The sequence below is a fragment of the Aythya fuligula genome, chromosome 22, assembly GCF_009819795.1.
Source record: "Aythya fuligula isolate bAytFul2 chromosome 22, bAytFul2.pri, whole genome shotgun sequence".
Lineage (NCBI taxonomy): Eukaryota > Metazoa > Chordata > Aves > Anseriformes > Anatidae > Aythya > Aythya fuligula.
This window is the reverse complement of record NC_045580.1, coordinates 435,922-463,872: the sequence shown is the minus strand read 5'-3', so window position 1 is coordinate 463,872 and position 27,951 is coordinate 435,922. Positions and strand designations below refer to the sequence as shown.

Sequence of the window (27,951 nt, the reverse complement as noted above, 5' to 3'; positions counted from 1 at the left end):
AGAAGATGGATGTGTGCAGACCCTCCTGCCCAAATGCTTCCACTCCCTCCCGCAGCCCCGGAGGAGCGCAGACCACTGCTACGTGTCTGGTAAAAAAAACACACCAACAGGGTTACTCAATCAAGGTTTTAATTGACTTAAGCAGAAGGAACAGTTTCCATAGCAATGGGCTGTCGGCCCCAATTTGTACAAAACCCAAGTATAAAAAGAAAGCAACAAAACCCTTAAAAAAAAAAGACACAACACATTTATTAGGATAGAAAGATATAAAAGCAACCCCGCACTGGCTCTGCCAGCTCACACTCTTCCTGCCTCCTGGAACTTCTTAAGCAGAGGTTCATCGGCCCGCAGGGCGAAGGTCAGGGCCCGTTTCTGGTAGTAAGACGAGTCCAGCACCAGGTTGTCGATCACGTCTGCCAGGAGATGGGCTCTCTCCACAGAGGTGCCCGGGGCATCATAGCCCAGAGCAGTGAAATGCACGTGCAGGTGGTAGTAGGAGGGCTGGTAATGCAGGTAGATTCGCAGCTGGGATCCAGGCACACCAAAGCGCTTTACTATGGCTTCCTGAGGAGAAAAACGGGTCAGGAAGGGTAACGTGCAGCAGAGGCAGGGGTGATGGGGAGAAGGTGGGAATAAAGACCCCAGACAGATGGAAAGGAGAGCCCCCAGGTGCCATAAATAAGGACAGAAAGGCAGAGAGTAACCAGCCATACTCTCTGGCTGGCAATGAGTTTGCAGAAGGATTGAAATGGGTGGAGAAGCTTCAGGCAGTGAAAACATCAAAGGAAGCTGTTAAATAAACACCCCACCAAGAGGGGAGCCCCGCTCACACGCCCTGCTGTCTGACAGCCAGGAGCAGGGGGGGCCTGAGTCCTGTTAGGCAAAGGAAAGACAAAAAGGAGCAATTTCTGCTTCCTCCATCCTCACAGCAAGAGAGATGGGGAAGTTCGGAAGGGCAGAGCTCTTCTCTGCCAGCCCTCATCCTCCGGCTGCCCCACTTCTCCGTACCAGGATGTGCTCTCCGCTCTTGCTGTTTTCCATTCCTCCCTTATCTCTTCAGCTCGCTCAGCAAGTTACAGGATCCCGTTACCAGCCAGTGTAATTAAAGCTATAAACAGCAACAGCAAACTCCAACACACCGGCTTGGTTTGCTGCTCAGCACACTGCAATCCCCTGACTAATCTCTTAATTGATCTCTGTTTTCCCCAGTGTAATTAGTTTCCAAATTGAATGAATTTCCAAAAATGAATGCAGTGAAGGGAAGAGGAGCTATCACACACCAATCTATACGGCCCATTACCGAGCATGCCCCGGTGTTGGGCTGGAAAAGTCACCAGCCAGAGAAAATGGTCGAGGTCAGACAGGAGGCTGCTAGCACAGGAGGATAAGCTCAGCTCTTGAAGTGTGCTGCAGCCCTGACAGGGGAGAGAGGTGAGGTGCTCACTGCCCGTGGTAAGCAGTCCCAGTTCCAAGGCAGGCAGTGGTCAGACTTTGTTCCCAGCCTGGCTGCCAAAAGGAAGAGGGTGTTTTCTTCTCAAAGAAGAGCAAGGCTTTGCTCCAAAGGGACAGGCGGTCTCCCAGACAAATCCACCACCTCTCCAGCCCCTTCCAGAAAGATGTTTCCTTCTCCTGGAACACGCCACACCAGCACGCAAGCCCAGAGACATAACAGCATGAGGCTGAAGGCAGCAATATGCAGACAGCACTGCTCTCGAGCTATGGAGGAGAGCCTCAGCTCCAACATCAGGACTCAGCACCACGCGGTCACGTACAAACAGATGTCTGGTGGCTGCAGGAGGAAAGAAAAGCCACCAGGGTCTCCAGAAAGAGATGCAGGGAGGGCAGCATGGCCAGGCTCGGCAGGGCATTGCTGGGAGGGGTTTCCCACAGCAACAGACCCTTGTAAGGCAAACAGAGAGCACACTGCCCACAGGGCAGGCTCTGCACTGGTCTCAGGAAGGGAAAGAGGCAAGGGAGGCATTCACACCTCCCCCCCACCATCTCCCATGAGAGGGGCTAAATCAAGGAGGAAAGGAAACCAGAAAATGCTTCCCATGGCCCTACGGAGACTTGCTGCTTTGCTAGGCACCGAGCCCTGGTCAGTGCCTGGAGCAGCCCAGGACGCCTGTAATGTATCCGGCCTCAAGGGCACAGAAGTCAGAGCGAGAGGCAGGATTTAAAGCGCCCTCTTTTCATTAGTGCTCCATTCCCCCCTCAGCACTTCCCAGGGAGACCCATCAGCCTGCCACTGCGGCACAGCGTGTCCCCGCCTCGGGGGGCCACCCAGCACGGCACACCAGCCGCTGCAGAGCAGGAGGCAGCAGTGTCACCAGGCACCCCTCTGCTCCCCACTGCTGCTGCACGTGGCAACGCCGCACAGGGCAGCAGCTGCAAGGAAAGTCACTGTCAACTATTAACGGATGGCCCCTGGTAGGCACAGGGCTTGCACTGCATCAAAATAACGTGAAGGACCTTGGGAGGGAAACGCTAGCATTTCTCAGCTGCTGGTCTGCACACAGCAGGTGGTTCTTTGCCAGAGCTGGGCTCGCAGCCACCCCAACTGCAGCAGCCCAGGCGTCTGCTGCCCTTGCACTCACCTTGCCTTCCTGCAGGATGTTCTTCAGCAGAGGCAGGTGCTCCCCTGTGAGGTCCCGAAGAGACTTTACATCCCGGCGCTGAATGAGGGCTATCAAGTAGAGGTCGTACAGCTGCGGACAAACAGAGACACAGGATGCTGATGAGGCTGACAACAGAATGAGCAGTGGAGACTTGAGCAAGTTGGCCCTGACACACCAACATGAGCTTCCTACGCTGTGTCACAACACAGACACACACGTGTGCTCACTACCTGCTGTCTTATTTAACCATTGTCTAAGCTGGGTGGAATCCCAGCTGAGAACCCCTGTATGAGATGCATTCACCTACAAACCCCGTGTGTTTTCAATAACCCTTTCTGGACAAATTGGGTTTTTCAGCTGTTGGAACAGTAACAAACAGAAGACAAGAGCTTTCTCCCAGACGATAAACAACATGATCACAAATTTCTTCTCACTTTTAAAGGCAGATAAAGCAAACTTTTTCTACTGTAAACACAGCGCTTGTAGTCACTGGGTTTTATTTCACTGCTCCAAGATGAAAACAGTCACCGAGCCTCCTCTACCCTTTGTTTCCCCATGTTTCAGCCTTCACAAGCACTGCCACCTTCCACAGAAATAACCCGCTTCTCACATCTCCTCAAGCGTTTCAAAAGCACTTTTCCCAGTACGCAGCAAGACTGAAGACCCCTGCACAGGCCAGGAGAGGCACCAGGTCTGTGCAGGGCTGCAGCCGCCCGAGGCACGGAGGCAGCGCTGAGTGCAGCCTTTCTGCAGAGCAGGTGGGTGGCTTATCTCCGTGCCCCGGCGAGGATTTACACCACATTCCATCGGCCACAACTGTGACTGTAGATTTTTCCGAATGAAAAGCTTCCTATATTTCCACTGCACAAACAGCGGGCCACTTTCCAGTCGCTCCCGTTCTATAAATAACCGTTTTCAGGATCTAATCATCCACCTGACAGCCCCGCTGCAGTGAAATACGGCCGCTCAGCAGCTCTCAGCCAGACCTTTGGCACCTCCGGAAGCACTTACCGAATTAAATGTTTAACAGAACACAGGGTCGTGGATCACTGTATGTCAAAAATAAATAAAAATCAAATGCTCAGTCAGATCATTGTGTGGCATTGCTGCACAGGGGATAATAAACACAGAGATGAAGTCCCTTTTATAGGGATTTGACTGTGCAGAGAGGCAGAGGCAGCCAGAAGGACACGACACAGGCTCACACACCATTAACAGAGATGATCTGTAGCAATACCCGCAGTGGCATGTCACCCACACCTGAATTTACCTGTGCTCTCTGTGCTATGCTGTGTTCTGGCAAGCAGTTGCCCGAGGCTACATCTTCAACTGCCTCTATTTCCAAAACTGAATCCTCCTGATAAACAACCCCTCTCTGCAGCATTTAATCCGTCTCCTTCAGTTTACTTAGAGGTTTTCTAACGATATAAACACGAAAGCAAAGGGTTTAGATATCCAAGACCCAGCAGATCTTTTCAGGGTTATAAGAAACCCATCTGGCTATTCAGAAACAGATGCTTATGCCAAAAGATGCTTGCAGAACCCTGTCTTGGGACTCTTGAGATACAAAGCTTTTATTTGCCTCCAGCCAACAAAGCAATTCTCATGGTTTGATTTGATTCTCAAAGCAGCCCTGTGCACAGCTCCAAGAAAGATGGTGTATCAAGTTTGTCTTCTTCAAACCAGAGCTGGCTCGCAGGAGAAAAGCAAACATCCCCTCTCCTTAGAACAACATCTGTATGTTACTGTTTGAAACAAATAAGCCTGTTGCTAAAAAGGCCCTCAATGATGTAATGCACAGCACCATTTCAGGCAACGCCTCAGGGCTCCTGCGGGTTTAAGAGGAAAAAAGCTAGAGGGATCTAAAACCGGCCTTCCAGCCGCATGTTTAACAAGAACTTGATTCCTCTGCACAGGCCAAGCTGTCAAACCGCTGTTGCAGTCTTTTTTAGGTGTCAGCTTACCCATGCTAAGCATGGCCGGCTGATCCTGGCCAGCCGCCCGCTAGCCTGCAGCTCGATAGTAAACAGAGGCACCGAGAGGCTCCAAGGAGGAGGAGGTCAAGGCAGCTGTGCAAGCCTGTCCTGCAGCCCACTGCTGTGGGCAGGAACCGGGCAGGAAGGGACGCTCCGGCTTGGAGCACTTGCTGGACCCCGCCAGGCAAGGCTGGTCCTGCAGGTGGGGCTGAACCCGCACTCACAGGCATCGGCAAGGGCAAATACTGTGCTCCAAAGTGGCAAAAAAAAATATCCAAGAAAACTCAAAGTGCTACCAAGAACTGACAGGTTGACTAGCAGCAGCCATTCCAGCCTGCAGGAGGTCAGCAGCAAGCGGGAAGACTTCAAAACACAAACAGGAAACCTTCCTCCCATCCATCAGCCTGAAATAACTACAGGTGAATTTGCAGGATTTGCAGGCAGAGCACAAGGCGACACTGTCAAACAGAATTCTAAGCCCGTGCTCTGGGGAGGTTCGGAGAGTCCTGCTGGGAGCCCTATCTCGCTTCCCTAATTTAATTTAGTAGCCTACGGCTGTGAGCCACTGCCGGCAGAGCGTGCTGATGAGATGAGTCGAAATCTGAACATCTGAGGGCTTTGAAGAGCAGCTGCAGGGATGAGATCTGTTCTGACAGGTCCCACATTTAATCTAATACATTAGGACTTGAGACACATTGGACACAAACACATTCAGTGTCTGTCAGAATACAATTTATTTATGCCAATGACTAAATTAAAAGACATACCCTCTTTGCTGAGCACACTTCCAACTTCCTGCAAGGCAGGAAAAACAGTCCTAGTCTTCCTGATGACAGCTTCACCAAAGAGGAGACATGCACATACCCTGCTCAGCACAAAAGGCCAAGCTGCACACAAAAGCCTGTACGAAGAGCTCACAAATAAGACTTCTCTTACTCCGCAGCTTCTCCTCCTTAAGGAACTCCCCTGCTGCAGAAACATTTTTCTCAAATTAAAATCATTTGTACACGGCTAACAGCAAGCTCAGCAGTTCACTGGCCCGTTTGCATTTTCCAGGCGTGGGATGTTGAGCCCGCCTGTGAGCACTGACATCAAGCCCTGCTTGTTTGGTAGGATCCAATGGGAGGATGGAGGGAACCGGTGCTCACAGCAAACCCTGAGGCTACCAGGTTCAGCCGTGGCTTGGCGCTGCCCGCAGCCAAGAAGAAATATCTTGGCTCAGAGACAGAAGTCAACACCCCTTGCTGGGACGCTCTCTCATCTGCCTGGGAAAGAGACATTCAGCACAAGGGGCTATAAATCCTGAAGGCCACAGATGTAGAAAATAAAGTCCAAGCCCTTGTCTCAGAGTAAAGAATCACAAAAATCATCCAGGAGTCCACACCTCTGTTTTTTTTTAAAGCACAGAAAGCATCCAGCTATCAACAACTCTCATCACCTAGAAGAAAGTACCCACGTGTAAGGCACTGAACTCCCCAACACCTCCCCAGTCCTTCCCCAGAGCCTGGAGGAGCCAGGGCTCGAGGGCAGGCTCTGCCCCAGGGCCAGCTGCTGTGCTGCTCCAGAGGCAGCAAGGGCAAACGGCAAGGGCAGCTGTGGGGAAGAAATCAAGAAAATCCTGTTTGGCTCACACACACACATAAAAAAAAATAAAATAAAAATAAATATAAAAATAAAAAAACACAGCAGCATGGATAAACCTCCCCTGAAGACAAATCCTACCATCTAAGTGCTCCCTAACCATACCAGCTCTGAAACCTGGATACAGCAGGTCTCTAGAGAAAACTAAAGTACATCTTCCAGTCCATCTGCCTCCAGTGCTGATCCAAACCACTCAGTTTGGTTCCAGTGAGTGAGAATTTACACTAAGACTTTGCTCAGAGCAAGGAAAAGGACAGCACATTGCTGCAAATTAACTTTTTGGGATCACTGTGTATTGCTGTCACCATCCTGCAAGTAAAGACACTGAACGGCATGAGCAAGGCTGCAAGCCTGCAGCGTGTCGCCTGCTTCGCACACTAAAGGTCGCACCTCTGGGGGAACAAGTGGAAATTCAGGCTCAATTACTTGCAGGAACTTGGCAAGGGATTTTTGGAATAGCTGATGTGTGGGGAATTCACCCTGTATATGGACTACCCTGCAGTAACTTACATGTCCTCACCTGGTCATTCCCCCAAGTAATTTAGCACCAGACAGAAATCAATTCCCCTGCCTCCCGACCTCCCCCTGGCCCACGCTCAGCACAGACACACAGAATTGCACTGTGGTAACAGCTCACAAGCAGGACTATTTTTAGTTCCCATTTCTAAGTTTTAATCAAATGGTAAATCTCCCTCGCTGCCACCTGCAGAAATGTTTTGAGGATTAGAAACATGAAGGACTTTTTGACTCCAGCGAGTCAACGGGTGCAGGCTTGGAGCCTTGCTTCTTTGAGCTTCAGGTATTTCATCTCCGCAGGCACGCTGTGGGCCTTGATGTCTACAGGCCACGGAGGTACCGCAGGAACTGAGCCAGAGGCAAAGGAAATAATGAGCCACTCAATTTAGGATTATAGCCTGGGCTAAAACCTCTGAATCTCAACAAGTGACCACTCCAGCGAGGGGTTAAGCAGCTGCTCATAAGCTAACAACCATCTGTTTGATATCATGTGCAGGGGAGTTAATTGGAACAATTGAAGGACAACAACACATCTGACTGATTTATGCCTAACATTTAGGCTTACAAAAACCCAAACAAACAAATTCATCAGGAACAAATAGGCATCTGGACTTAGGTTCAAACACATCATGACAATACTCAGGCCAATACAGGAAAGAGAAAGTGAAGCTAATAAATAAATCACTGAGCAAGAGCGAGGACAGTCTGTGTTGTGCAGTGTCCACATGTGATAAAAGGCCCTGAATCACTGGCAGCATCACTGGTTAATGACAGTGTGAACAGGAAGGATACATCCCCCTACTAAAACTTTCATTAACGTGCTATTAGTAATACAAAAGGGGACACTTCCTCTGTATTACCTCTAAACAAGCAACATCCCCTCAAAAAGAGTAGCTAACAAACCTGGTTTTGATTCCACTTAAAATCTGGAACTAGAACAAAGCCGTTGGAGGGATCTTGGTTTTCATGGATGATTCGATCAGCCTCAGCTTTCTTCTCCAGGATATTATACACCCACTGAAAGAGAAATGTGATTTATAAACCAGCAGATAAAGTAAACTCAGGTACATTTAACCCAAGCTCATGGATTAGTTTGTATTTACTGCAAGTAGAATATAAAAAAAAAAAAAATCAACAACTTGATTTTAAGACCAAATAAATTCCTGGCCAACAACATTTGTAGTTAATTATCCATAAAAAACTCCAACAAACTCCAGGCAATTATGAGTACTTCAGTTAAAAGATACCCCCCTGACCCCACTGCATGGCACTACACTGCTGGCTAGCTAAATTATTCAGGGATTTTTGTTTACCTCTCAAGCATTAAGAATTGGCCACAGCTGGAGATGAGGTATTGAACAGGGATGGTTTAGTCCAGTATAAAAATTGTTACATTTGCCTGCAAGAGGATTTGGAGACAATTCTTCCCGACAGGATCAAGTCCAGTATCCTCCAGCCAGATCTGGCTGCTTGGCCAGAGTCTGAGTGTGCAGAAGGTCCCAGATCGGGTCCTCGGTCTGAGGTGCCCAACACTCAGGCTCCGACCCCAAGCTCTAGCACTAAACAAATTCTTATTAAATGGGAATGCTCACACACAGAACTTACTGTCTACTACTCAGACAGCCCATTTTCTTCTATAACCAAAAATGGTTTTAAATGGTTTTAAGTGAGCCTGACTCCAGCCACGCAGGCTGACTCAGCTGGCTAAGTGCTAAGCTCTCCAGCCAGCACATTGTGCTGCCGCCCTTCCTGCCACACGAACTTCTGCAATGCCACCTTCATGAGCTCTTCCTGTGAGTTTTGCCAAATTACTGTCTGATGGTCTTGCTTGTCATTAGCACCTTTGATTAATGGGTTGTCTGTAACAAGAACAGACTTCTGAAAAGGAAGCCAGACTCACTGCTTGCTGGGGCATTGAGCAAGCTCAGGCAACACGAGCTTCCTCCTTCCAGCAATGAAGGCGAAGAAACCTTACCTCAGGGCAGCGGGGCGCAGCCTGACTCAGCACCCAGAAGGAAATACGCAGCCAAGGGCTCCAACCTGGCTGGTTTAACCCCAGCAAACTGAGAGCAGAGCCCAGCGCAGACCCCAGAGCCTAGGTCTCTCCCTTACCACTGGGACAAGTGCCCACACTTTTGCTTCTCCATTTGGGGAGACAGCTGCGGACCACTGCAAGCACAAAAACCCCTGAGGGGCAGCAGCTCTCCTCTTCCGCGCTCCCCATCTGGCAGCAAACAGGCACGAGCACCCAGACAGAGCAGGCTCCTCACCAGCATGAGCAATGGCACTCCTTGAGCATGCCAGGCCCTAGCAAGATCGACAGAGGCTGAAGTCAACTCGTCTGGGGCTCAGCAGACGTCTCTCACGGCACTGCATGCAGCTCTGGGCCTGTTTACACCTTTTACCTCCCACGCTGTGCTGAAACCTTTACAACTAGCTCTGGAAAGGAAACTCAGCTGATTTTTCCATTCGGAAAGCAAGCAGCGCATTGCTTGCAAGCCTGAGGTTGGATACAGCTCCTGCTGCTGGCAGCTAGCACTCTCTGGGTGAATACGAAAGGCCTGTGTTTTCTTGGGCAATGCATGTCTCTTGGTTTCCTGACTGATTAGGAAACAGCTTGCTGCTCTTCTTTCTCTATATTTAAAGCTTCAACCTCCAGATTGCTTGTAATCCTTGCTCTGGTTATCCCCCTACATTCCTCAGCAGCTCCAGTTGGGCTGCTGGGAAGGAGAACAGAAGGACGTGGGACCTCAGACCCCACAGAGAAATATTTCTCCCCTGCAGCAGGACCTTCAGAGCAAAGCACCATCCAGAGACAAGTTTCTCCTACGAAATGGAAGAGGACAGGAATAAATGGCAAAGTAAGATCTGCAGAAAGCATCTTTATATCTAGAAGATTTCTTTTCCTGCTAACAAGCTGCCCACCTGCTCTAAACATCACCTGCCAAATGAAAAGTTTTGCAGAGAGAACTGCCACTTGGTTTCCTCTAATTGCTAACAGCCTTGGGGTTTTATTGAAGGCTCCCAATGTTAACCAGGTCTCTAGATGATAGGGCAAGATGGTAGAAAATGGCTAGGCTTTGAAAGCTGAAATTAGTTTGAAACACCAATTGTTCCTCCCCCAGTCAGTCTCTGAAGAAAGAAATCCTAACTGAGACAACTAGGTTGTAGAAAGAGCACCCCCAGTTGTTTTAGTGTTAGGGAGTGTTTAGGATATGGACAGACATCTAAACCAGACACAATACTCATTACCACCACGCTCATCTTCCCATCAAGCTTAGGTACAGAACATTTCTGTTACCCCAGGTGGGTACAGAAGAATGGAGCTGTTGCTAGTCTTGCAGACACACCAAGCGAGCTGGGTCAGTGGCAGCTGTGCAAGCCAGATGCTCAAGATAAAAGACAGCCCTTTTGGGAACTGTCAGGAGTTTAATTAATCTAACCAAAACTTAGGATCATTGTGAACTGACCTGAATACATCTCCTTAGGGACAAATGAACCTCTCCTCCCTTGATCCTTCTTTTCTGCTTAAATTTCTGGTCTTTTCTCCCTAGCAGTAATATCCTAGAGAAATTCAGATCCTCAAAGAGATTTTGGAAAGCATGTCACAAGATCGCTGTGCTTTGTGACCCTAGAAGAAAAGCAGGGCAGGAAGCTCTGCAGGAAATGAAAGTTTGCCATTTACTTTTTCACACCTCCTCTTTTGAGAAGTGCCAAGCTATCAGTACCTTAATAAGCTCACTGATCAGATGAGCTGAATTTTACACCAGTGCTTCCTCATGTGACCAGCAGGGATCAGCTGGCTGCTCTTGCTGTTTCCAGCACAAGCCTGGGGAGGACAACACATGTCCAGAAGCTGGGACCACAATAAAACTATTATGCTGAAAGTATCCACGCTTTGTGTTCTCCAGGCAGAAAACAGAGCCTCCTCTGTAGTTCTCCAGTACTTCTGTTACCCTTGATATTTCCTCTGCCTCTTTCCAAAACCACTTAAAGACAAGAAACTGCACTACCAAATGACAGAGGTCAAGGACTGACGGTCACACCATGCTGACCGAGATCTCTCAGCGCAGCTAAGGCAGCTGCTCCCAGTGGTAACCAGGAACATGTTTCCATGCACCTACCTAAAACAGAAACCAGCTCACCAGCACCTGGTGGAATAGGCAGAGAGCTCAAGCAACTTCTAAAGGCTGCTGCTACGGCAGGGAACTTCACAGCCTGCAGAGCAAAGGCATGGAGAAAACATCTGTGCATGTTGCTATAGGGTGCCAATGGACTCTGCTGTTTCTCCAGCTAATAAATGCCTCCTGTACATCACTGGTGTTGCAGTCTGACTGCTGCAAGAAAGCTGAACAATGGAGTGAAAAAAAGTGAGCGGTGAGGAGCAATTGAGTGCACACTGCAGTTTGCAAGGTGCCTCCTGGCACTAGATACAGAAAGTAAGATTCATGTTCATCTGCAAGTGATTAGGGAACAGACATCACAACAGCAAACCCCGTTAACTGTTCTGCTGCTGTTCAGGAGAGCAGAACAAAGGTGTAAGGAGAGGATACCCAAGACCTGGTGTTTGGCTTTTGTTTGAGATAAAGGAGTTTATTTTTAATGGATGGCCTCAGCAGACCCTCACCTGCAGTCAGCTGGAGAGGGCACACGCTTCCCTCATCAGTGAGTTGCAGAGGCAGCATCACAGGGGAGAGGACGCAGAGGCCACTGTCTGGCTTTAAAAGCTGTTCAGGTTGCTTCCTGGTTTCTCTTTCATGGCAGTGGCTGCACAGATTAGATACATAAGCAATCAGTTTATTTTAATGCACTGAAAAAGCAGTAATCAATTACTCAGTAAGCCTAGCATTACAGGCTGCACAGGCTGGCATGAATTGGTCCCTACAGACTTGTGTTCCTTCTAAAGACAAAAGATGAGGTAGGGGGAGGAGTGGTCAAGAAGGAGATAAAAGAAGAAACAAGTCCATTTCCACTGCCCGGGGTGAGAAGCAGACTGATATTCAGCTTCTCCCCATGGAATATGGACCATAGAACTGAAAGGCATATCTGTATGCAAAGCACTACAAGCGAGTTGTGATGCAGGAAACCAGTCTTTGCATTTCCACAACACCCAAGAGACGCATGAAAGGCCCAGCAAATAGCACCAACACCCAGGGAACCATCCTTGTAGAAGGAACATCCCAACACAGAAAGCCTCCAGAAACCCTGAGAAACACACTCCGGATACACCTCCAAGGGAAACGTTTTTCTGTAATGGTGCAGAAATGCCACAGAACAGAAGGAGAGCTATACTGGAGGAGCCTAGGGGAAAGCGTCTGGTTTAGCATTGCTGAGCTTACCCAAAAGGTCAGACTGCCTCAAGAAAGTATGATAGTTAAGCGGGTGTTTTCAATGGGACAGGCAGCCTCACAGCTCAGACATCTAAAATCATCTGCAGCTGGTCACGTCTGCTCAACAGGCCCCCAGCCAGAAGAGAGGGTGAAGTACTGGGGAGCTGACAATCCACAGAAGGTGCAACCAAGAGGGAGATGGGGGCAGAGCACTGCTGATCCATGTCGGTAAAAAACACTGCCTCAGACTTCCAGAGGGCAGGCTGAACTGTTCAGGATGCTGGCAGGGAGGGTCCCTTGGGAGTCAGTCCTGAAGGCAGAGGTGACCAGGAAAGCTGGATGCTCCTCAGGAAGAAAGTCTTCAAGGTGCAGGAGCAGGCCAGCCCCATGTGCCATAAGATGACCTGGTGGGGAAGAAGACTGGTGTGGCTGAACGGGGGACTTTGGCTGAGTGTCCGGAGAAAAAGAGAGTTTATGCCTGGTGGAAGAAGGGGCAAGCAAGGGGACAAGCAAGCTGCTGGCATATGCAGGGAAAAAATCAGAAAGGCTGTAGCCCAGCATGAGCTCAACATGGCCACTGTGGTAAAAGACAGCAAAAAATGTTTTTAGAAATATATTAACGGTAAGAGGAGGACCAAGGAGAATCTCCATCCTTTACTGGACGTGGTGGGGAACGTGACTACTGAGGATAAGGAAAAGGCTGAGGACCTTAATGCCTTCTTCACATTTATCTTTAATAGTCAGTCCAGTTATCCTCGGGGTACTCAGCCTCATCTGGAAGTCTGGGATGTGGAGCAGAATAAACCCCCCAAGCCCAGCCAGCACAGGTTCATGAAAGGCAAATCCTGCCTGACCAACCTCATCTCCTATGACCTGTGACCCTCTTGGGGGATGAAAGAAAGGCTGTGGATGTAGTCAACCCAGACTTCAGCAAGGCCTCTGACACAGTCTCCCACAGTATCCTCCTGGAGCAGCTGGCAGCCCGTGGCTATGAATGGTACACTCTTCTGCTGGGTTAAAAACTGGCTGGATGGCCAGGCCCAGAGAGTGGTGGTGAACAGAGTGAAATCCAGCTGGTGTCTGGTCACCAGGGGTGTTCCCCAGGGGTGGGTGTTGGGGCCCATCCTCGTTAATATCTTTATTGATGACTTGGATGAGGGAATTGAGGGCACCCTCAGTAACTCTGCAGATGACACCAAGCTGGGGGGAAGTGTCGACCTGATGGAAGGTAGGAAGGCCCTGCAGAGGGACCTGGACAGGATGGGTCAATGGGCAGAGTCCAAGGGATGAGGTTCAACATGGCCAAGTGCCGGGTCCTGCACTTTGGCCACAACAACCCCATGCAGCGCTACAGGCTGGGGGCAGAGTAACTCGAAAGCTGTGCTGAGGAAAAGGATCTGGGGGTGATGACTGATGCTCGCCTGAACATGAGCCAGCAGTGTGCCCAGGTGACCAAGAAGGCCAACGGCCTCCTGGCTTATGTCAGGAACAGTGCAGCCAGCAGGAACAGGGAGGTGATCTTGGAGGTCTTTTCCAACCTTAATGATTCTACAATTCTAGGAAATTCTTTACTCAGAGAGAGGTTAGGTATTGCAACGGGTTGCCCAGAGAAGTTGTGGATGCTCCATCCCTGGAAGTGCTCAAGGCCAGGCTGGATGGGGCTCTGAGCAACCTGGTCTGGTAGGAGGTGTCCCTGCGCACGGCAGGGGGGTTGGAACTAGGTGATCTTTAAGGTCCCTTCCAACCCAAACCATTCTATGATTGTATGGGCTTCTGAGGAGATATTTGACAGCACAATATGTTAGAGGGAGACCAAAGACAGCCAGAGCCCTGCCCCTGTCCCTAAGGCTCCTGCAAATGTCAAGCTTTGCAGAGTCTGTTGACTTCAAGGCACATTTTCAGCTCTGGTTTGGCCAGAGGATTTGGAGACCGCAGCATGCCATAACTGCAATGCACGAGGCCTTGAGCAGCTGCTGGTGCTCCTGCAGGCACAGCCTCTGGCAGCTGTGGTGACAGGAAGCAGCCATGAGGCTGCAGACAAGAATATCAAAATCAAGACTGCTAAAAAATAAAATAAAATAGGTTGAGAACTGAGCTTTTTTTCTCCTGCCCCCAATTCCCACCATCCAAACCCATTCCAGTACCAGCACAACTGGAACCCAGCTTGTCAAAGTTGTCACATGGTGTTTGACACACCACTGCCTGAAACACCTCTTCCTTCAGACTCCTCCATCTCTGCAGAGGGATGCAGAGCCACAGTAACTTGCGGAAACAGCAGTGCCCCTACCTGGATGCTGAAGCTCTGGGACTGGATGAAGGGCAGCGTTATGTTCTTGTAATCCTCCCAGCTTTCACGGATGAGGTGCACTTCTTGGCGGAGATATTTCTGAAGGTGTTTCTCTGTGGCGGGGTACACCACTGTGGTTTTTATCTCTAGAAATAAACATTTTTACTGAGTTATAATCACAGATGAAAGCCAAGTTACACCCTTTAATTCCTGATAAATCCTTTCTTTTTCCCCCTCCAATAAATGCCACACTAACACATTTCAGAAAGATACCATTAAAATAGCAGGGGGGGAGCTGACACAGAAGGCAGACAAGTACTTGAACCTGCAGGGCTCCTTCTGCTCTAAAGGAGAGGAGGCTGCTACAGCTGCAGACAAGGAGCAGAAGCTGACAGCACAGCCAGAGCCCGTATTTCCAGTTCAGGTGGAAGGGTACTCTGTGAGGAAAGGTTTTTCCCACGCTCACTTTTCAGACGTATCAGCAGCATCAGCACAGATCTGGGGCTCCCAGGGAAGAGTTTATGTGCAGTCAGCTAGGACAGAAACAGCGCACAACAACACTACCCAGGGCATTTTCCTCATTCTTAAATCTGAAGCTAATCAGATATTATCAGGCAAGCACTCTGCAACTTTCTCCAGCCACCAAAGCAGACACCACGTGAGCTGCACGCAGCAGGGCTCCGCCAGGGGCTGGCACGAGGAGCCGCCAGGCTTGGGAACACCGGGACGGCCGCCGTCCCCAGGGACCGCCTCGGGAAAGCCACCAGCGGGGCTGGCAGGCAGGGACAGGGGAGCCAAGGCTGCAGGAAGATGAAGCTGAGCCCGCTCTGGATCCAGCCCACGTAACACCAGCACACCTCCCTGCGCTGCCTCAGCTCAGCAGCAGCCAGAGACCCCAGCTTCCAGCCCACCCTACACATTGCAGTCAGCTGTAAAATGAGGAGAGGGAACTGGACACAACCAGAAGTGTTGGCAGAGGAGAGGACCCACACCATGGGACGCAGGGGCTTTCCAGATGAAGCCAGGAGCCTCCTGAGGTTTTTGGGAAGCTCTGGTGCAGCGAGCAGGCCACCAGGAGAGCAGAGCAGCTCGCCAAGCCTCCTGAGCCACCTGGGGACACACCAGCATGCTTGGAAGCGGCAGCTGAAAGCAAGACTTGGAGAGATGGCAGCGTAGCCATCTACCAGTCTACAGTGTAGACTGGAAGGTGGTTGAACTACTCAAGCACTGGAGAGCTGCTCTCCTGGGAGAGCCCAAAACCCACTTTGTTCCCCTACTTCCATCCCGCCGCAACTGCCTCGAGCAGGATTTGTCTCAGGGCTGCAGCACCGATCCAAAACACCAAGGCTGAGGTGCCAGCAGTCAATTCCACATCAGCCCCTAACTCCTGCCCCTAACGGAGACAGGGACAGGCCCCAGCAATGTCAAGGAGCGGGGCCTCACAGCCGCGGAGCAGACCCACTCCTACCTTTCCAAAAGCTTTGTTCTTTAGTTTGTGTGTAGCTTCATTCCAGCTGTCCAAATTCCCGCAGAGGGAGGCTGCTAGAGCTGCTTTCTGATTGCAAACAGGCAGACTTGAAGCAGCTCAGCTCCCCAGCCAGCTCCAAGATGATGCAGCCTCATTTTGCAGGAGTTGAAGAGCCAAAACTATTTGACACAGCTTGGAGGGTCCTTCTGAGCACATGCATGCTGTGTTTGAGAGCACACCATGGCTGTCTGCTTCTAGAGAACAAGACTAGGACAGAGTTTCTTCCATTTGGGTAAGGAACAAAAAGCTCTGAAGCAGAAAAAACAGGACAGGCACCTCATCAGCCCCTCGTGAATTCAAGCAGCAGAGCAGCTGGGACAGCAGCACGACCCTTGGTGTGCACAACAGGCAGTAGAAGGGATGCAGGAAGAGAGAAGTAGGAGAAACAGACACCTCTGCAGTGACAGATGATCACACCCTGACCCCAGCCAGCCCCCAGCACCCTGTCCTGCTCCACCGCATCCAGCTTAGGCTACAAGCCTCACAGCAGCCTGCTGCTCCCGTGTCCTGAAAGCTTCCTACATTCATAATGCAAAACGTAACGTGGAAAGGATCATTCATCTCCTCTGAAAGCTTCTTTCAGCTGCGGAGCTAGGGACAGCTTTGTACTTCTCGTGAGCAGCCGTATGTATGATTTCCCGGCCATCCTCTCTGCCCCGCAGGCAAGGCTCTTCGCTAGCCCTTGCCCTATGCCAAACGCGACTTGCGGGAACAAAACCTCCTTGTGCACGGTGACTGGCAGCATTCATTCAGCACAGACCTTGGCTCGCAGCGTCTCTCCGGAGGAAGGAGTCCCTGATGACTTCCCGGGAGCACGCGGACAAGATAAGGGCTGGCACCGCTCCTCTCCCAGAGCTCCTGGCCATAAGGGTGCTCAGCCCCGAGGACAGAAGGCCGAGGACAGAGGGACACATCTGGAGCAAACAATGACTGATTAACGCGGCCAGATGAGCTCAGGGAAGAGGGCTGGATGATTCACTTTGTTCCCCTGCACCAGCCGACCAGCAAAAAGCGTTTAGCTGTTTAACAAAAGGAAAACAATTTCTGTTTGCCTTGAGATTAAAACTTGGAGGTGTGCTTTCCATGCCATTACACAGCGAGGTGCACTCCTGCATCCTGACCCAGCAGCTCTGACCTTGGCAGCAGTAAGTCTCATGCACGGCAGCAGAACACCAGGAAAATTTCCCTCTTTGCCCAAGATTGGATGTGCGCTAGAGCCTGCCACAGCACCAACGGGGGCCTCCACCTTCCCAGCCAGCGGAAAGCTGGCATCGAATTTAATGCTGGAAGGCAAAAAACACCTCACAACTCGAAACAAAACCGGGGCAGCAATCAGATCTGCGTGAAGCAAGGGGCAGGAGTCCTGCTATTTATAGCAACCAGGCCCCAGCTCCCAGCTTGTGCCCAAGCTCTGTGACGCCTTTTGCTGCTGTCAGAAAGACCACGGGCTGCACACCACCCACCAAGCCACTCACCAACCAGTTGTGCCTCAAGCTTTATACACGTATATATGTTAGCCAGACACTGAATATAAAAATCTATTTGCTCTTGAAGCCAGGATCAGGGTGGAATCTTTTTTGTTTTCTGGTTTCTGTTTTTTTAAGGTCAGCGCTGCACAAGCTGGGAGACTCTGCCTTTTCATTTCATGCCAAGCCCAGCTTAATGAAATCCACAGGAAAATGCTGGTAACATGAAATATGAAAATGCAAACCACAAGGGCAGTCTGGTCTGATTCCCACCATACACATGTTCAAACAAGGTTGTTTTCCAGGACTCGATTAGCACTTCTAGTGGGATGATGTAATTGCAGAAGACAAGGCTGCAGCTCCTCCACTCCTGACTTAAAAAAGACAAAAAAAAAAAAAAAAAAAAAAAGCACTGGGGAAAAAACAGAAAGCCAAGAGATAAAATGCCAAGATCGGCCTTCAGCTGAAGCGTCCACAATCTAGCTTTATATCCCAAAACAAGGCAAGAGCACGGAAGTCCAGCAAACCAACCCACGCTGGGGCTGGTGACAAATGCAACACGTGCGCCTGCGCTGTCACAGCACCGCAGAGCTGCTGGGCAGGGATTGCAGAGCATCTCCCCAGCGTCCTGCAGGAAACTGGCCCTGCTGCCTCCCAGGCTGGGGGAGGCCACTCTTGGTGGAGACAGCCTCTTAATGTACTTTAAAACATAACGCAAGATCAGAGAAACCCTTAACGCACAGCTGTGGTCAGGCAGCAGATGTTTTGAAGAGAGGGAAGAGATTGCGGTTCATTAATGATTATTTCCCTTCTAGAGGTCTCATCAACCCTCAAACGCCCCAACACTGCTAATTAACATAAATGACTAAGGCCAGAGAAGCTGCCTGAAAGATGTTCAGAGCCTGACTTTCATTAGGAGCCCAAGCACTCGCATTCAGGATGCGAATGCTGCAGCCCCACTCAGCCACAGAAAGCATCCACGCTACAGATGCCAGCGAGACCGTGCTCACTCGCTGCTAAATCTTTCCATTTGCGGGCAACCAACCACACTCATGCTTCATTTTAAAAGCTGCCCTGCTCCTGACAGGCTCCACATGCATTAAAATACCACGTACGATGCCATATGGGCACAAACTAGCCAGGAAACAGAAGGCAAAAAAATCACTGGACACATCTTGTGGTTTTTAGGTTGCTAAAGGGTCAGCGAGTGTCTCTGCTTGCATCTGAGCCACGTCAGCCAGCATGTTCCTGAACGCCAGCCCCAGGACTCCACAAAATGTCTGTGGCTTACTCTGGAAGTCAGGACTGCCTGGCAATTAGCTGGAGGTACCTAAAAAAAATAAATAGAAGTGTAATTGCAGGAACCTGAATGAACACATGCCAGAGGTACTCCAGTGGTACAGAACAGCTGTTTGGGCAGCTCACCCTACAAAGGGGGTGTTTGAGGGAATACTCTGTGCCTTTGGCTCCTTGCCCACAAGAAAATGAAGCTCAGACTGACTAGAACCAAACAACTTCTCCCCTCCCCTGCCAGAGAGGAGAGCAAAACACAACCCAGCACACAAACAACAACAACAAAAAAAAGAGACAGCCGGCTCAATTTGGGAGACTTAATAGATAAAAGGGACTGAACAGAGCTGTTGCCAGAAGCAGAGGACAAAACATGTTGCCCCAGGTTCTCTGTGCTTTCAAAGTGAACCAGCTAAGCCAATTGCTTGGCTCAAGCTGTCCTGAGATTTCACACCAGTGAAAACAGTGAGGAAGAGGTCAGGGAGACACACTGAGATAATTTGTGCACGTTTCTCTCATCTCACTCAAAAAACTCTGAGGCAGTGTTAAAATCGGCCACTGTAATTTATTTTTTTTAATGTTTTAAATTAATTTAAGTGTGCTGAGGAGTTGAGAGAAGCATGTGGGGCAGGAACAACCTGATTCTGTTTCTGGGTGGGGGGACTTTTTTCTTCCCTTTGCTAAAAGGAAGCTGAAGTGGTGCTTTGGTTTACGATCTACACAAGGTAAGTGCCCTGCACAGGCAGCTGAAGGGAAAGTTACATTTGCAGTCTTGCAGATTTTTCCTCCGCAACATCTTTCTTGTTGCACACATCTTCCTGCACTGTCCCCAGCTTCTCCTTTTAACTCAGACCCAACCAAACAACGTACAACCTCCCCCTTTCCCCTCTGCATCAACATCCTTTATTTTTGGCTATGATCACCGCTGTGCAGGACTCCAGGTGAACACCTACTTGAACCTACCCCTGATCAGGTACCACCATGCTTCGTCACAGACGGGTGGGGTTTCCATTACAGAGCAAAACAAAGGCACACACAGCCAGAGAAGGCTTTCAAGAGCTCACGCAGTTTCCAGGGCTAGCACATGCCAGGGCAAGCCAAGCTTGCTGCTGGGGACTCCTGCCAAGGTTGTCTGGCCTCTGCTTCTCATCCACGGACAGAGGAGGACGTGGTGGGCTCTGGCTGCAGCAGTCACAGTGTGGGAAAGAGACAATTTCCAAATCACCACCTCCTGAAAACTGGGGTAAAGCACAGTAACACCTCCCACCACCTCCCGAACCAGCCCTCCCTTCTCTATCCTTTCTGCAACCATCTAACACCCCTCTCCGGCCCAAGCACTGCTCCAGACTCTGGACTGTTATTTACAGCTCAGGTGGGCAGCTTGCTCTGCTGGGCAAGCCCCGTGGGCAGGCAGAGCGGACAAACACAGCCACTGGAAGTGCTGCAGGCTCCAGGAAACGCAGACCTTCCCGGTGCAGCTCATGCAAGTTTCTCCAGCTCCTGCTGCCTGAAACCAGACACTTTCTGGGCTCAGGAATGCAGGAATATGGATCACTTCCTGCGTGACTGAATAGTTTCCCCACTGCCTTCCATGCTCTTCCCTTTCTCCCGCAGTTTCTCCACCCTGTGTTGGAGAGCTGGAGCCGGAGTGTCTCCCAGTATGCTCATTTTTAGACTATGAGCTGGTGAGTTTCGGTCTGCAGCACAGGGACAGGCTGTGCTTGTGAAACAGCAAGTGACAGGGAGCTGCGACCTGCCAGCCACTGCCGTGTGTGGCAAACGGAGACTCCTTCCAGCACAGGGCTGACAAGAGCCCTTGAACCACGCTAGCATGGCTTTGGTGCCTCAAAACCCAACATCCCCCAGCAGCCAGGCAAAACGGGGTGCGCCGCGCTGGAAAACACAGCCACTGCTTGCCGAACAGATGTCAGCTGGGCAAACGCACCACCAGGAGCTGGATGCTGTTAGGGAACGTCTTGCTTAAACCATCTAGCTTTTGCAATCGATTCTTTGGCACTGCTATGAAAGCCCTATTTCCCCTGCTATGAAAGCAGCCCCTGCCCTCCCTGGCTGGTCACAAGGCTGCGGTTTCCTCTGCCAGCATTTCACGCCTTCAGACATCAGCTGCCTGATAAATCTAGGCAGGAGCAAGGGGCAGGAAAAGCATCGCACTGATACTTAAGCATGGCAAGAGCTTAAGCAAGAGGGATATTCTTCCCTCACCCTCCCTATCAGTCAATGTTACGCTGTTTGGCAAACACAGGGAAGCGTTTACAGCTCTGCTCCACAGACCCACACGGCTGATCTCCAAACAGCTGCCCTCAGCACCCACTGGCTAGCCTAAAACAAAGCTGAAACACTTCCTTTTTCATTATTAGACCAGGTATGATTAGAGGGCATCCCACCACCCCTACCAGCAAACTCATTGACAAAGTATCTTCTCCTTAACGGGGTGGGTTTGGGTCACACTTCAGATGAACACCGTCATCAAACTGGTTTTCAGACGTATTTCCCATTTTGCCCCCTAAGAGTCTGCCCCAGCAGCCAGTAAGCCTGATGAGCAGAGCACGCTGAGGATGAGGTCCTGTTCCTGCACGTACACAAGCTCTGTCTCCACATGCCCCCCCAGCCAGGACCCCCTCTGGCACACTCTCAGCCCCAGAAAGCTTGCCCATAAGCTGTGGCTGCCACACACTGCAATTCTTATTCCCAGGGCAGAGGGAAGCCACTTGCTCGAGGTGATGTGCATCTTTTAAACTGCCTCTTCCACACCTGCCCCACAAAGCTGGGCCAGGCAAACAAAGAGACTTGCCCAGCCTTGCAGGCTCTTTTACTACCAAGACAAAACAAGCTTTCATCACACGGAGCTGGCATTAGCTTTAGTCCCTGGATGAAACAGTATCTGAGCAGCTTAAACGACAAGGCGGGAAAAGGGTGAAGAAAATATCCACTTTCGGCTATCAAGAAGCCCCAGCTGAACGTGGAACCTCCCGGTGTCTCTCAGCCATAAAGGTGACAGTGAGAAATGTGCTCTGACAAAGCGGCAGACCTGGAGGCAGCTCACTGAGACACAGACAGCTCCTCCACAAGCTGCTCTGCGCCATCGGCGTGCCCAGGTCCCACCTGAGTGCAGACGTTTACCAGCCACCTGCAGCTCTGTGGGGCTCGGCCCAGGCAGTTTGCTGTAAGGGGGGGCTTCGCCTCACCTTCGGAAAGGAAGGAGCTCAGTCTGGGGGCTTGGCTGCCCTCAACGTGGAAGCTGCAAAATCCCCGGGGCAAATTCCTGTTCTGCATGACACAGCGACCCAGGGCTTTTCAGTGGAACTGGGTGAGGACAAAGTTTGACCTTTTCTGCAAGGTACTGCATTCGGACCATGGGGAAGTGCAAACCTGCAAATACCAGGTGGTAAAACCCTACCACCACAGCCAAGAGACCAAGTTAGACCCCAAGCTAGGTCTTGCTAGGTCTCCACACGATGTCCAGGGATTTCTCACAAGCCCTGGCACTGCACACAGCCTTAGAGGAAATTCTTCATCCTTCATTTTAAGGTTTATTAGCTTTACTCCTTGCATCAACTCCTTTCCTGGACCATGACTCAACTCAGAAGGACAATTTCCTTCTTCTACCAAACCTGTTTCCTCCAATGCTCAGTGTCCTGGGGTGCCAGTGCAGCTGCCTGAGAGCTTCTCAAGCGAGATACCTGCAAAAGCAACTCAACACAGCATCGCAACACCCTGCAAGGAAGGGCCAGCCTCACCATGGGGTCAGGAGCCAGACAGCTGCACCTGCCCATTCCCCAGGCCAGGAGCTCCACACTGCTCCTGGATGGTCAGAGATATGCGGAGCCAGGCACAGGGAAGCCTGGAGCAGTTTGAGCTGCCGCAGGGTTGGTTGTAAATCAAAGACCTCAGCTCCTTCAGCACCAAATTTCTTCAAAGGAAGAGCTAAGCCTTTTTTAACGTCAGCACACAGGCCTCAGACTGCCAAGGGAGACATCTCCCAGTCCTACTTATCATTCACCCTGCTTGCATTTTCTCTGGTAACGATGTGCTGGCGTAGGAAACTGGGGAGACCGAGCGGTCCAGCATAGAGCCCTGTGGGGCCAGCTGGGGAGCAGGAAGCAAGGATGCTTCGCATTGTCAGGGGGCATGCTGCTTCCAAATCACAGCAGGCGCACCCCTGGTAACACTTCTGCAAATCCTGCCTTGGAAAGGCAATTTTAAAGGTGATTCGAAAGATAAACTTCTGCCGAAGGATGTCGTGGGCTTATTCCTTCCCACAGCCAGAAGAGCAGCGGCATGGTCACACGCAAGCACAGCAGCAGGTTTGGCATGAAAAGTAGATACCAAAGCTACGCAGGAAAGGGTCACAGCACAGAAGCACTGATCAGGAGGAGACATCCGTTAAGTCAGACACAGGAAGAAAGTGACTTTTACCACGGTGGCTGAAGGTTAACTCTCCCCAGATACATCGTTAAGCACCCGAATGTACGGCAGCTGGCCTGACATCAAGCATTAGTAGCAATTCTGCTGTCAGAGCAGCAGTGGAGTTGTGTAGCCCTGTAACAAGATAGTGCAAGCACGCCAAGAGCACCCAGTGCTCTCTGTAGGCTGGAGCGAGGTCCCGGCATTTCGGTGTTGCAATGCCACCTCGTGGGAGCTGCTGCCAGCTTTCAGCTCCACAATCCTGTCAACGGCCCAGGGCACTCTCAGCAGCCACCACATCGCCGTGTTTTCCTGCCGCTGGAAGGTTAAGGCCAAAATTTCCAGCTTCAAGTTACCTGCAGAAGAACGCGAGCTTCCAAAGCCAGACAGACAGTGCTTCCTCCTAACACAATAGGAGCTGCACTAAAATAGCAGCATTTGGGGGAAGACATGTGCATTGTTCTGAAAATCTCATTTGGGACCACAACAACTTCTTACTTTAAACTATCACTTTGATTAATTTTGACTACATTAAACCTGTCTGGTTATCATCACATTTACAGCAGCATTGACACATAATTAATCACTGCACTTCCAGAATTAAAACAAACATAAGCATTAAATCTAAGCAACAGGACAGCCAAGAAAGCACGCCCTTCCATCAGCAGCTGAAGGGTGCCACAGCCACAGAAGACTTTTGATGGCAATGAAAATCCATTTCACAGGCCAACACCTTCCCAGGATGTCTTCAACCTGCTCATCTGACCTTGCCATACTCGGCTGTTAATCAGGAATTTGTAACGCAGGGATGTGTGAAATCACCAGGGAGCAGCCTGAAAGGCAGAGACACACCAGGTGTCTGCCTGCACGTCTCAGACACTGAGGGTCACCAGCATTTAAATTCCCATTCCCATCACGTTAGCTGCCTGTCCTTGCAAGGCAACACCGGGCAATGAAAACACAGCACAGGAGATGACGCCCTGGAACGAGAAGAGGCCAACACACGTGTTCTGCAGAGAACATTTTCAAAGCAAACCTTGCAGGGAGGGATGACAGCTAACATCACCCAGCATCTCAAACAGAACAGGCAGCTTTCAGACACGGGGCCATCTCCACCTTTACGGCAAGGTGCAGGGTGATGGCTGCAGGCCACCGAGCCGTGTGAGAGCAAGCCCCGGGTCCCCACAGGACAGGAGGGAAGCGCTCGGGGGCCAAGCACTCACCGCTCAGCTCGGGGGGCGGGTAGAGGCGGTAGGTGCTGTAGATGTCGTTGGCCATCTGCAGCTCCAGCCTGGTGTGCTTCCTCAGCAGCTCCTCGATCTTCTCCTCCTGGAAGGGCGTCTTCTCCAGGATCAGCACGGCGTCCGTGTCCTCCCCCGAGGGGCCGGTCACCTGCAGCGGGTGGGAACCGGCACGGGGAGCTCCCCGCAGCCCCGAGGGGTCGCCTGGCGGCGAGCAGCCCCCCGATACCGGCCCCGACCCCCCCCCCCGCCCGCTTCACGCCGCCGCCCCGGCTCCCCCCGGCTCCCCCCGGCTCCCCCCGGCTCCCCCCGGCTCCCCCCGGCTCCCCCCGGCTCCCCCCGCTACCTGGCCGTGCACGAAGGCCGCCTTCTCCCGCGCCGAGTCCCGCAGCAGCCGCCGCAGCCGCACGGAGCTCAGCGGGAACGGGGCGCCGGGGCTCGGCTCCGCGCCCGCCCCAGCCCCAGCCTCGGCCTCGGCCTCGGCCCCGTCCCCGGCCGCCTCCCCGGCCCCGTCCCCGGCCTCCGCCCGCCGCCGCTTCGGCTCCGGGCCCTCCGCCATGGCCGCCGCCGAGAGGAGCGGCCGCGCCCGGGGACTGCGCCCCCTGCCGGGCCGGCGGGCTCCCCGCACAGCCCCGGGGCGGCACAGGAGCCGCGGGGATGTGAGGGAGGGACATCGGCCAGCCCCGCAGCTGCGGGCCTCACAGCCCCTGCCCTATAGATCCAGCCTCATGGGGCCGTGGGACCCTATAGATCCAGCCTCATGGGGCCATGGGACCATATACACCCATATCCCTGACCTATAGATCCAGCCTCACAGGGCCACGGGCACATATACAACCATAGACCAGCCCTACACTCCATGCCTCATAGCCCCTGCCCCATAGATTCAGCCTCACAGTTCCTTGGGCACATATACAGCCATATCCCAGTCCTATAGCTCCAGCTTCACAGGGCTGTGGGCACATACAGACCCCATAGCCTGGCCCTACATCTCCAGCCTCATAGACCCTTATGGCCCCACAGTCCCACAGCTCCGTGCCTCCAGGCCCCATCAGCCCATTCCTACAGCACCAGCCCTGTAGCTCCAGGCCTCATAGCCCCATGGCCCCCAGGGCCCTGTGGCCTCAGGCCTTACAGCCCTCAGCCTGTACTCCCGTGGCCTCACAGCCCCATAGCTGTGGCCCCAGACCCCCATGTACCTGCAGGTGCCTGCAACTGGTGTTCGCCAGGAGCCACCAGCACCCACAGCACCCTCCCTGCCACGGGGTGTAAGGAGGTGGCAGGGCCTCCCTACCCAACCAGACAATGGCCAGCCACCCACCCAGGGCTCCTTATAGACCCCCACAAGAAGAAAAAAAAAAAAAAAAACACAAACAAATAAAAAACACATCAGACGGATTAAAACATAAAACTTCTGCATTTCTCCACACGCAACCTGAATCAACCAGTGCAAACACACTCCAGTGATGTCAGCTCATGCAGGGTACAGGAGTGTCCAACCTCCCCGAGCATCCTTGTCCCTGGTGGACGACGCTGGAGGATGCTGAGGACCCCTCGTGTGCTGAACCCACCCTAGGTGGGAGCTTAGTGTTTGTGTGACCTCAAGAAATGCGCTGCCCCCATCCTCATCCCCACTGAGACCAAGCCCCGTGGTGGGGCAGCAGGGCAGGGTACAGGCACAACAGCAGCCTGGCAGTGTCATGGGGACGTGGTAGACGCTGTGCTGCTGCTGGCCCATGGGCTTCCCCGTCTTCAGGTCCCAGGTCTGCCCTGAGCAGCACTGCTTCATCTCCAGGCTCCAGTAGCTCCTGCGGTTCTGTGCCCAGTAACTTCCACGGCTCTGAAATGCCCACAGAGATGCCTCCATCTTCACCCAGGTGCCCGTGTCCTCAGTGTCACTGCTCTGTCCCGCTTGCAGAGCTCCGGCACAGCTCTTCCAGGTCTGCGGAGGCAGTGCACAGGCCTTGTTAGCATGCCGATCGATCTCTGATAAACTACATAAACAATCTACAAGAACGGGGCACAAGTACCGAGCCCTTTCCTATGGCCTTTCCCTCCCCACTCCACATCTAAGGGGTATTTGGGGAGACGGGCAGCATCCCATCCCATGGTACAAGGGGTACTCACAGTGCAGGACAGTGTCTCTGATCTGCCTGAAGCTGTTCTCCTTGAGCACCGTGGAGATGTAGTAAAGATTTCGCAGCTCCCTGGGGTAGTCCTTCCTGTCAATGTCCTTCAGCACGGGGATGGTGCGCCCATTGGACATCGGGGCCTCAGCCAGCGCCTGGTGCATCTGGTACTTGCACCAGGGGTCCTGGAGAAAGCTGGGGGTGATGAGCATCACCCAGCAGTGGCTGTTCTGCACGGCATCGCACAGCTCCGTCATGATGGCGCTGCCTGCCACGGCGTCCCGCAGCTGGAGGAAGCAGCGGAAGCTCTGGGGCTGGCTCTCTAAGTAGGACACCAGCTCCTCCACAAATTCCAGGTCCACCTCACTGTGGCAGATGCACACGTCATAGCTCTTGGCCCAGCGGGCACTGCCCGAGCTGCTGATGTCCACTGCTGCCAGGCGGCCAGCCCGAGGCATGGCAGTGCCGGCGGAGGAGCTGGAGCTCCTGGCTGAAGAGGAGGAGGAGGGTGATGAGGAAGCCGAACACCCGGTGCTGGCATTCTGACTGCTCCCCGTGAGGCTGGAGCTCTGCCTGGGCTTCTGCAGGAGCCGCCTAAACCACCCTGTGGAGGCAGGGGGACAGTGGGAATGTTCTTGGGGGGGAAATCTCAGAGCTGTGCCAGACCTCAAGCCTGTCACAAAAAAGCCACCCTGAACCCCAAGCTGCATCCCCCGAGCAGCCCTTTGCCTTGCGCCCCTAAGCACTCGGCTCTTGTTGAAGTCTGAATGCTCTCACATCGATCAGCCACCCGACTGCCGGGCTCCGGGCATCCCCACATTTTGCCGGAGAGCCACGGGGCTTCTTCCCCACTTCTCCTCACCCACGGCAGAGCAGCGAAGCCTCCGCCAGGCCAGCAGACAGACAGGGCTGGTTCTCCTTCAGCTCCCCCCGTCCCAGCAAAGTGACCAAAACCCACGCTCACCAGCCATAACAGGCAGCGTGCCGCTCAGCCGCAGATCTCCCACATGAAACCTCTCCTGCAGGCAGAAACGGGGCAGGGGGAAAAAAGCACAATGCACCCAGGGATGCTCAGCTTGGTGGCACCCCACAACGGTGCAGCCGTTGGGGGGCTCGTCCCCAAAGCACACAGGGCTGCTCTCGTGCTGGGATGCAGCCACAGCATCCGCCCCAGGGAGCCAATTCCCCTAAACACACTTTAGTGAAAGGAACAGAGGAACAGACTCACTTCCCCTTGTACTCGGCACAGGCTGCACACGGGTGCCTCACCACAACCTGGGGGATCGGGTGGGAAAAGGGGGCTTGGGGAGGGACACGTTGCTGGGGCAGCCGCCAGTCAGCTCGATTTATCACCCCAAACTCCTTGCTGCAGGACGAGGAGCAGGGGAGCCCCAGCTTTTGGCTCCCCACCTGCCACTGGCGTGTGCCGTAGCAACGCGTTGGCATTGCCCAATGCTTCCGTGCCTGTGCTGTGTGACCTGGCCAGGCTGCAGCTTCAAGCCGA

General features: G+C 52.3%; 2 protein-coding genes across 2 annotated transcripts; both read right to left on the bottom strand.

The window, feature by feature from the left end:
* Positions 1–112: 112 nt before the first annotated feature.
* On the bottom strand, positions 113–24,877 carry DCPS (decapping enzyme, scavenger). The gene is made up of 6 exons (XM_032201724.1): positions 24,665–24,877; positions 24,301–24,469; positions 14,369–14,514; positions 7,655–7,768; positions 2,598–2,708; positions 113–564 (listed from the first exon to the last, which is right to left on the bottom strand). The coding sequence occupies exons 1-6, from the start codon at positions 24,875–24,877 to the stop codon at positions 298–300; spliced, it is 1,020 nt and encodes a 339-aa protein (XP_032057615.1). The 3' UTR covers positions 113–297.
* Positions 24,878–26,213: 1,336 nt separating this feature from the next.
* Positions 26,214–27,267, bottom strand: TIRAP (TIR domain containing adaptor protein). Its single transcript, XM_032201723.1, has 3 exons — positions 27,225–27,267; positions 26,446–27,051; positions 26,214–26,260 (listed from the first exon to the last, which is right to left on the bottom strand). The coding sequence occupies exons 1-3, from the start codon at positions 27,265–27,267 to the stop codon at positions 26,214–26,216; spliced, it is 696 nt and encodes a 231-aa protein (XP_032057614.1).
* Between the last annotated feature and the right edge of the window lie 684 nt (positions 27,268–27,951).

Bases quoted from the DNA above. Each gene is read 5' to 3' on its own strand.
- TIRAP (XM_032201723.1), bottom strand. From the start codon at position 27,267: ATGTGGGGATGCCCGGAGCCCGGCAGTCGGGTGGCTGATCGAT. The intron at 27,052-27,224 runs GTGAGAGCATTC...CTGCCTCCACAG, and splicing joins CAGTCGGGTGGCTGATCGAT to GGTGGTTTAGGCGGCTCCTG. The intron at 26,261-26,445 runs GTGAGTACCCCT...CTGCCTCCGCAG, and splicing joins CAGAGACACTGTCCTGCACT to ACCTGGAAGAGCTGTGCCGG.
- DCPS (XM_032201724.1), bottom strand. From the start codon at position 24,877: ATGGCGGAGGGCCCGGAGCCGAAGCGGCGGCGGGCGGAGGCCGGGGAC. The intron at 14,515-24,300 runs GTGAGTGCTTGG...GTTTATTTCTAG, and splicing joins CCCGCCCCCCGAGCTGAGCG to AGATAAAAACCACAGTGGTG. The intron at 565-2,597 runs GTGAGTGCAAGG...TTTTCTCCTCAG, and splicing joins ACATCCTGCAGGAAGGCAAG to GAAGCCATAGTAAAGCGCTT.